Source organism: Phalacrocorax carbo, chromosome 1 (assembly GCF_963921805.1).
Source record: "Phalacrocorax carbo chromosome 1, bPhaCar2.1, whole genome shotgun sequence".
Classification (NCBI taxonomy): domain Eukaryota; kingdom Metazoa; phylum Chordata; class Aves; order Suliformes; family Phalacrocoracidae; genus Phalacrocorax; species Phalacrocorax carbo.
Window position 1 is genome coordinate 1,926,034 of NC_087513.1, and position 9,566 is coordinate 1,935,599.

Below are 9,566 nucleotides of genomic sequence, written 5' to 3' on the forward strand. Positions count from 1 at the left end.
ATAAGCATTGATGAGATCCCCCCTCAGCCTTCTCTTCTCCAGGCTGAACAAGCCCAGGTCTCTCAGCCTTTCCTCACAAGGGAGGTGCTCCAGCCCCTGATCACCTTGGCAGCTCTGCGCTGGCCTTGCTCCAGCAGTTCCCTGTCCTTCTTGAACTGGGGGGCCCAGAACTGAACAGTTCAGCAGGAAGACTTTAGTTGTCAGCATTAATAGAGCTTTGTTTACACCCTCAAGGCCCTAACACAGGCTCTACTCCACCTCATCAGCTGGAACCTCTTACCTCCTGCTCTGCCTTCTTGATTTACCAATGCAGCCAATCTCTTTATTATATGCACCTATAAACCACTATTTTTCTTACATCTTAGTCTCAGGCTACCATGCTTTCACTTGTATTCTCCTCTTTAATAAAAATATTAACCTAACAAGACCTTTTCCTGCCTTTTCTCCTAAACAAGGGAGAGAAAAACAGACTGAACTTCTAGCCCTCCTAATAGATGCCCTACTTATCAGCAAAAATAATTTTGACTTGCAGTCTTATCAGGATAGCAGTTTCACGGATTTGTTTTTCTGCAGAGCACAAAGCAGAGTGCTTTTAGTTCCTGTTAAGAACTCATACGTTCTTTCAAGGCCACCAGTGTTAGTTCTTCCTCGACACAGAACAGGTTGTTTCTAGACTGTCAAAGCAATAAGCACTTTCACAGCCATCAGGTGCGTGACTTTTCAAAACAGATAAGGCTTCTCTCCAGGGAAACTTCAAAGAACACTTTGCATTTAAAGATATTACAACTGATGTACTCTAACACTACAGACATTAAGGAAGTAGTTTGAGAAGACAGAGTCTGCTGACACAAAGGAAACTCCATTGCTACTATTTTTTGTTTATTTTCCAGTGGGGAGATGAAGAAGAGTCATATCAAAGGAAAAGGAGATGAAGAAAGAACGAAACAAAGGCTACACAGGGCTACACACGCAGCAGACTGGCCTTCCCAGCCACTACACGACACAGATTTACAATAATCTCCTGCTTTACTTACTAAGGAAGACACCAGTGCAGAGCTGGACACGCTGGGGACTTTGTCCACAATGGCTTGCTTCATGTATCTCTCAATGGCTTGTAACATCGTACCCTACCAAAGGGAAAAAGAAAATGGTTGGTACTTTGGAGGCAGAGCATAAAACCAGTATTAGGCAAAAAATATATGCACAGCGTGTTCAAAAGGCCCTCAGAAAGAATCTTGAGCTAATTCTGAAAGCGTCTACTTCTGCAAGGGAGACGTGAGTATCAGCTGCCCGGTACTGAAGGTTCAGTAACATGATCAAACCAATCTCAGATCAGAAACTAAAGCTCCAAAGCTCCTGCCTTCAAACTCCATGTTTACAGTGCTACAGCTCCACAGAGGTCCTCACACCTGCAGAGGGCTTCAGAGCAGTCCTCCCTAAAGCAGCAGTTCCACTACTACAAGAATACACCCTGAGAGAGAATAGTTTCTCTATTTTAAATACACTCACCATCTCTCCCGCAAGAGTGATGCAATTTGTACTTACATCAGTGATCCTGCAGAGCGCTCTGATGGCCGGGCCTCGGTATACATCTTCCTTCCCTGTCATGTCTTTGGTCAAACTAAAATAATCAAAGACACCCTGTTAACACTCATTTAACATCTTGATGTCTCGGTCCTTTTGTGATATTCACCTCACCTCATTTAGCTGTTCTTCCAGCTGTTACCACATAACTGCTAAGCTCCAGTATTGGCTAGAAACAACTTCTTAATAATTAGCTATTTGAAAATTATTGACATCAGATTCTGTGGAAATACAGATTATTACAAAATGCTTTGCTATAGGCCTGGTTTATTTAGCTCAGCCATTCTCTGTCTTAGCATTGCTGTTCTTTCTACCAGACGACATTTTTGGTTCGAGAATCGCATAGTTTTCTGAACAGCTCTAAAAAAATATAACCCAAAGCAATCACTTAGCACATGCCAAAGATTCAATTTTTGCTCTCACAACAACCATAATGTCTACTCTGTGGTCAAAAACATTGATAGTTCAGCTGGCAGACGGAACCAAGCTTTGCTCTGCTTTTCCCTAACTGCTCTGACAGCGAAGTGAAACAGAAGTCACTGCCTCAGTTTTGACAAAACAATCAGGCACCCATAATGAATTAAAAAAACACCCAAACCACAAGAAATCAAAGTAGCAACCGACTGGTGAACGGTGCAGGCAAGCCTATGCTTTTTTTGAAAAGCCTAATAACACAGTAGGAAGAAATTAACATCCCATGTGGTGACACATGCTCTGTATCATGGAACAATTTGTTTTCCCTTGCTGTATCCTTTATAAAGCATAATTACAGAAAACCGTAGCAACTAAAACAAACACATTAAGATGCAACTACTTGTTTCAGAGCTCTGATACCACGTTTTCGGTAGGTTCTACTACCTGCTTGTGACAATGATGACATCCTCAGAAATATTGGCCATCTCTTTGATAGTAAGGTAACACATTCTCCTAAGGGTTTGCTGTGAAAGTATATGGCAGAAAACCATTAAACTCAATGGCAATTATGAATAAACACTTCCTAGATGTTTTAAAAGTTAAAGAAATTTAAAAAGTTACATAAACTTTTAAACAGAACACTCTTTTCCCCACATCTACACAAAGCCATAAGCACACAAGTAAATACACGTTTGGTAGCTGGGTAACAGCCTTACTCCCCGTTATCAAACAAACCAGGAGAAGAATGAGAGATATATATCTTGTAAAATAAGACTCAGAAAGAAAATAATCCACATACTAATTATGAAAGAAATGATAAATCCTGTCTGTATACAAAAACCTCACAATGATCAGTTAAAAGCTTTAAAAACAACTTCCTCTGATCTATTTGTTACTGTAAAAGAAAAATAGAAATATGCAAAGAGCACTGACACTTGAATTCTTCAAAAGCAGATGACATATTTACATTTTAAAAACACCCTACTTTCTAAAATGTGGATATCAGAAAGGTCTCAAACACACTCTACTAAAGATGGAATGAAAATTTTGGTAAATAGTTACACATGCAACCTTCCTCGGCCAAACCTCCAAAAACCTGAAGCGCTGGTTCATTTTTAACAGAATTTAATGAGACCCATCACACAAAACAAACTCCACTGAGTTCTTACACTCTCTGCAAAAGAGATCAGAGGAGGACTTTACATTTGGCAAAGTCCAAAGTTTAATCCAGCATTTTTTGGGTGTTCTCATCCCTTGGCTCCACGCTTATTCATGAATAGAGCAAGCTGTTAGGGAAAAACAGTATTTGATCTACAGGCAACTTTTAAAGTCAGAGTTAAGCAGATGGGGATTATTTGCAAGTGTAAGAAACCATCATAAAATTATACTGATTTGCATATTAAGGCTTTCTGTCATTATTCACATTCTTTACAACAGTAATTCAACTCAGAAAAAACCCCACCACCAAAACCAACCTGCAGAAGTAACCATATGTTATCATTCAGTCATTTGTTTCCAAACCACGAATTGCCTTCAGCAAGTACTTTGTGTGCAGAGCTTGTTCTCTGAAGTACTTGCCTCACCCTCCTCCCACATCCCAATATCCAAGTGTTTTGTAACTACTGCAAAACCCAACAAAATCAGGGAGACAGCAAGTGGTAAACACTAGGTAGTACTTACATCATTAGATTGAAATAATCTGGTCATTGCAAAAAAAGCTTCTGTGGCTTCAGTGGTTCCAAAGTGTTCACCCTGAAAATCGCATATAAGAAGCAAGAGAAAAACCATTCTCATTATTGAGCTGCCTTCACCTTTCAGCCCCCGCTTATAATCCCAACCCACACACCAACAATCTTTTCTTTGAGACTTTTTCTCGTGTTAGAAACAGTCCTTCCCTCACCTCGTACTTCCCAGGGAGCACCTGCCAAGTTTAGCACTGTTATCCACCTAGTTTCAATACAAACGCCATCGACAGAGGTACAGTGGCAGAACAGTTTGGCAAGTACCCTGTATTCCCTCTTTTGCCATCAGTGTGTCAGCGGTTGGTTTTATGCCATGCTTGTTAACCCGAAGGGGTCCCTTGCTTAAAAGGGGTTTACTTAAAGATGGCTTGTGCCAATTAAGGCTGAACAGCATCGGTCCCTCCTAACTGACTGTAGCTCTACATTAAAACTCTACGTTAAACTCTACTGCCTGACATGCAGGAAACCCAATCTATGTGGCTACTTAAAGAAAACCCTCTTCCTTACCATGCTTCCAATTTCCCCCCAAACAAAAATATACCTTTCATCGCTTCCTGGCCTATGTTCTTACCTCACCTCAGTTATTCCCACTTCAGCTGGGCAAACACAAGTGGCTCTTCAATTGCACAGTGCTGCGGGTGATCACAGACCAACCAGCAGCTCTCCCTTGGCATGCAGAAAAAAAGTCTCAGAAGCTTCAGTGACACATACCTCGCTCACCTTAGTGGCAAAATTGGAAGGGAGAACGTAACACTACAGCATAAACACTCAGTTTCTGATCACCGTAAGAGCTACCTCTCAAATCTGACAGGAAGGGATATAAAACCTTCACACTGAAAGTTATCAGAAGTTAGTTTTGGGATTATTAATTCTGGCTGGGAAGAAATTATAACCATTACCTGGTTCAGCAAGTAGAGGATCTTGGTGAGGATATGCAGGCATCTTCGTGGATTTATAGGGGTCTCATTAAAGATACGTGCCTACAAACACAGCATAAATACTCTATTACAGTATGACCCAACAATAATTTCTCTTTCACCATAAAAAGTAAAGTGATTTCTTTTCAACCAAGCACCTTATAACTTTTTTCATTCTAGAACTGTGTCAGCGAGTGTATTCCTGTCATTTGGCTAATGCATGCTCAGTTTGCTGGATGGGCAGCACTCAACAAAGCACAGCTCCTTGGTTTACCATCTGGAACTAGCAATAATACTTTAAAATAAAAGCATAACAACTTAATTCCTTCCACAGGAAGGAATTAAGCCCAATTAGCCCAAACACTACTTAGCTCTAGTCTGTAGGAACACACAATTGAAATTAAGATCTTACTTAGAGCTTTTTGCACCCACCAAAATTCCCTCATTATTTAACCACACGTTGACCTCGCCACTCACAACCACTCTTGGAGCACACAAGAGAAACAGGAAAACCCATTACACAGTACGCTGAAGGAGTGTAGGAAAACAGGCAGATCACCTCTTCAGAAAGAGCACCCTGAGATCCTGTATGTCCACATGGAATGCAAAAGCCACATGTAGTCTAATTACCATGCACAGACCCCTCAGATAGTAACTTCACATGCACTTAGTTTACATCCCCTATGATTTTAAATTAAATATATGAATTTAGCCCTTCACATTTCCCCGAGAGTTGCACTGTAAAACTTCTATAAGCTGCTAACACTTCCTGGAGAAAAAAAAAAATTAAACAGTATTACACTATGATTAAATGTACCTCCTGAAGTACAGCGCTCTTCTCCAAATGCTGGAAAGGATTAGAGCCGCTACCTGTGGAACAAAAGAGACCTCTCAGTTAAGGAAATGCATTCTTCACAAAAACCAACAGCGCTGAACATGCAGGAACAGCCCCTAAACTTTACAAACACACCTCAATGCTACAGTAACGTTTCTCTTGGAATAACTGATGTTGTCCATCAGCAGCTTTGAATCCACTTTCTGGAGTTGTGTATTCAGAGTTACAGGAAGGGGGGGCACTTTCAACACAGCTGGAAGGTGAGGAAGACGAAAGGTGTTTGCTAATAAATCTGCCTTAATACTCCCTTTACATAAAACTGTTTACTCTTCTTTTTCCCCTAGTCCCCCTACTTTTATTCCTTCAGACACAGAAAGCACTGAAGGCATCAGGACAGAGCTGCTGATCGGGATCTGAAATAGAAGTATATTGATCAGTGCACCACTAAAACAGACTACTCGGTAAACTCCAAAAACAGCCTGGCTGCTGCACATCACAAACCCATTAATTCTAGACTATCTCCGTACTGTAATTTCTCAGTCTTTTAACAGCCCAGATCCAGCCATTAAGGAGTTACCTGCTAGCTGAAACCAAAATCTGCAAAAGGCCTTCAGAAATATTTCAGTAGAAGGAAAACATGATCATTCATTATGACGAGATATCATGAAGCTCAAATCTACCTCTTGTCTTGTAAGGGAACATTTTAACTTCAGGGGGGCTTTAGGTTGGGTATTAGGAGAAGGTTCTTCCCCCAGAGGGTGGTGGAGCCCTGGCACAGGCTCCCCAGGGAGGCATCATGGCACCAAGGCTGGCGATATTCAAAAAGTTCTTGGACAAGGCTCTCAGAGACCTGGTGTGAATTTGGGGTGTCCTGTGCAGGGACAGGAGTTGGACTCAATAATCCTTGTGGGTCCCTTCCAACTCAGGACATTCTATGATTTGATGAACTCCTGTCCCTTGTTTCAGAAAATCATCTAGGTCAGCTACTATACAGGCAATATCTAATGCACGCTTTGAGCCTCTGCTGGAAAGCATAGGGAAGGCTTTAGTTTCAGAGAAGGTGAGAAAGGTAAGAGAGACTGTCTCCTCTTTTGAAATTTCTGAAAGGTGCTGAATAATTCATTTTTTGGAGATGACACCCATGTCAGCAGCATACAGAAGAGACCAGCCTTCTAATCCACATTCACAGTGAAACCACCTCTGAGCCACCCTTACAAAAACACATAAATCCCTCCAAACCTTCACTACTGCTTCTGACCCTTTTCCTCCAGTAGTGATTTTTCATTTTCAGTTCATTCATTCTTCAGTTCTCAAATCCCAAGCAGAAGGAAACTGAGAATGAAACAAAACTCAATGCAGCTGGTCATGCCTTGTGGCTAAGAAGACCTCTGAGCAGCAGCAACAGAAAATTCAAGATGGCATCAGTTATTTTAAGCAACCTGAGCTTAATTTTCAGGTGACTTTGTGGAGCGAAAACGTGCAGGTTGTGGCTTTATTCACATCTATGCCTAATGTGGTGAGGTTTCTTCCTGCCCACCGGCTACCTGAACACAAACGCTCCCTACATAGTCCAAACCACAAGGTCCACGGGTTGGGGTGCAGACCCCGATCACGCCCTGCAAGCACGGCTCCTCCTCACCCCAGCAAGGGCGAGAAGAGGCCGCCGGCTGCAGCCCGCAGGGTTGCAGGGAACCGGTTACCTCGGAGCGTGGCCTCAGGGGCCCAGGGCGGGCCCTGAAGCCCTCGGACCGTCCTGAAGGGCCGGGCGAGGCTCCGAGGGAGGCCGGGATACCGGAAAGCAGGGGCGACCTCCCTCATCAGCAGGCGTTACCCGCCCCCCCCACCTCAGCGGCCGTTACTTCCTCCCTCACCTCAGCGGCCGTTACAGGCCGCGGCGCGCGCTGGGCGCCTACGGATCACTCCCCTCAGGGCCTCGCCGCCATAGCCCCTCCCCAGCTTCCCTCCCCGCCGCCGACCAGCCCCGTACCGGACTCCTCGTCCTTCTTGTCAAACTTCTTAATCATGTCGTCGCTGGTCGCCCCCCTCCCTTCGACCTGCAGCGCCGCGGGAGCGCCCCCCGGAAGGCCCGCCTTCCCACCTCACCCTCTGCCATCTGATTGGACCGCGGCGCTGTCACTCATCCCCCTAAGCGTGTAAGGAGGCTGGGCGCCTTGTCTCTGAGCCGCGCCCCCCTCTCCTGCTGCTGAGGGGGCGGGGCTGAGCCAGGGCGGGGTGAGGGCGTGTCTTAAAGGAGCCGCGCCGCCAGGGGGTGTTCAGCTGCTTCTGACTGACTGACTGACTGACTGGCAGGCAGGCAGGCAGGCAGGCAGGCAGACAGGCAGACAAAGCAACCATCTGAGCCCCTTGGCAAAAAAGTAAACACGCGTTTCAGCCACCAGCTTCCCTCAGAAGAGGGAGGCGAGGCGTCTGAGTTCTTTGGGCAGCAATGGCAGTGCCTCTCTGCTGCATCCTGAGGAGGCCACTGCTCCCCTCCTCCCTGCCCTTTCTAGAAATAATAAAGCTAAAAAGGAGCTGTTGTAAGTTATTAACAGCTTAATCCAGGTCTTTCTGAAAGGTAGGGTGCAAACAGCCTCCTTCAGGGTGATGGGGTCCCCAAAAACCCCCAGAGGTGATGCAGATCCCCCATCATGGCACCATTCCCCGCAGTGACGGCTGACCTGTGAGGCATCAGAGGGGCTTGTTGAGTGGCTGGTGCTGCTGAGCAGCCACAGTCTGTGCTGGAAGCCGTCGCTACTGGGCATGGGATGACGCAGTGGGTCTGGAGAAGGACAGAGAGAGACGAGAGCAGGCTGCCATCTCACCTTGTGGCTGGGCTGGTGCCTGGCCTCTAAGAAAGCACAGGCGTTTCCTCAGTGAGGTGGCCCCAACATGAATGAGTTTTGTCTCAGGTGTGTTATTTAGGCACGTTTAGGGGCCAGCTGCAAAACCGGCTCCTGCCTAGCTCAAGCAGCTGCCAAAGAAGTGTCTGAGGGCTCCCCTGGCTTCCCTCCTCACATTTACAGTGCTGCTTTGCAGGTAGAAGATTGATCAGGTGAGAGATGGAGGCAGGTCTTATCAGTGAGTATTATCACAGGTGCTTTTTGGAGTATTTCAAACTCTAAAATCTCCTGGAGGGGAATGAGCAAATCCTGGGGCCCAAGCCCCTGCTGCCAAGCAGGACCTGGAGCAGGGGATTTCTGCTGCATCTCAGATTGGCAGAGCCAAATGTTTTCCTCTCCCTCCAAAATCCCTGTGTCTGCAGCTGAAGCCTTGGAAGGACTGATCCTGGCAGCACGCTGCTGGCAGTACATGGCAATATCTGGCACCTGCTTGCGTGTTTTGAGCAGCTGGGTTTTTCTGATTTTACTCCTGTCAAGAAGAAAGGACCATCCTTAGCACCTGCTCACTGCTCCTTTTCCCTCAGCCTGGGAGGCAAAGATATGCTTTCCTTTAAGAGGATCTCACCAAAAAGGCCTTTTGTTTCTTCATGCTCTGTCTGATACCCTGAGGAGAGCCCCATTAACTTTCTACATTCAGATGGAAGAAGCCGTCATGTCCCTTTGCTCAGCGCTCCTACAGACTCTGATCTTTGACAGAGGATCTTCTGCTTTCATTTGCTTTCAGAGATTATTTCTTTGGCTAGAGGGCCAGCTGCTCCTCTTAGTATAAAATGAGAAGCCTGGCTCTTGTCAGAAATACTGAGGGAATGGATCAGATCTTGGGATTGAAGATGAAGCACTACCGAGCATGGACCTTGGCATTTACAAAGGGGAGAAGTGGAGAGCCCCGTGTAAGGAGAAGAGCTGTAGTGAACAGCAGGTGGGATAGAGGGGCTCTGATAATTGCAACATTAAGGTCTGGACACTAAATTAGTTTCATATAAGATATGGGAAGAGGCTGAGAGGAGGCAGCAACACCGAAGTGAACAGAGGACAGAAGAAAAGAAGAAAGAAAAGGCAGCAAGTGTAGAACTAACTCATTGTCCCATGAAAGTATTCAAGATGGTATGCCATACTTTATCTCACCTGTCATGTGCTCATGTCTCATCATCTAGGAAGCGCTGGCCCACATGTC

At 45.3% G+C, this 9,566-nt stretch overlaps 1 protein-coding gene across 1 annotated transcript in view; it reads right to left on the reverse strand.

Annotated features, from left to right (window-relative positions):
• The window catches only part of COPG2 (COPI coat complex subunit gamma 2), a 22,147-nt gene extending 14,546 nt beyond the window's left edge, over positions 1–7,601 (reverse strand). Inside the window, exons 1-7 of the mRNA XM_064441782.1 lie at positions 7,480–7,601; positions 5,475–5,527; positions 4,640–4,720; positions 3,679–3,750; positions 2,443–2,522; positions 1,546–1,621; positions 1,035–1,127 (exon numbers count right to left, since the gene is read on the reverse strand). Coding sequence (XP_064297852.1) covers positions 1,035–1,127; positions 1,546–1,621; positions 2,443–2,522; positions 3,679–3,750; positions 4,640–4,720; positions 5,475–5,527; positions 7,480–7,516 — 492 coding nt within the window. The 5' untranslated portion in view covers positions 7,517–7,601. The remainder of the gene's footprint in view (positions 1–1,034; positions 1,128–1,545; positions 1,622–2,442; positions 2,523–3,678; positions 3,751–4,639; positions 4,721–5,474; positions 5,528–7,479) is intronic.
• Positions 7,602–9,566: the final 1,965 nt, after the last annotated feature.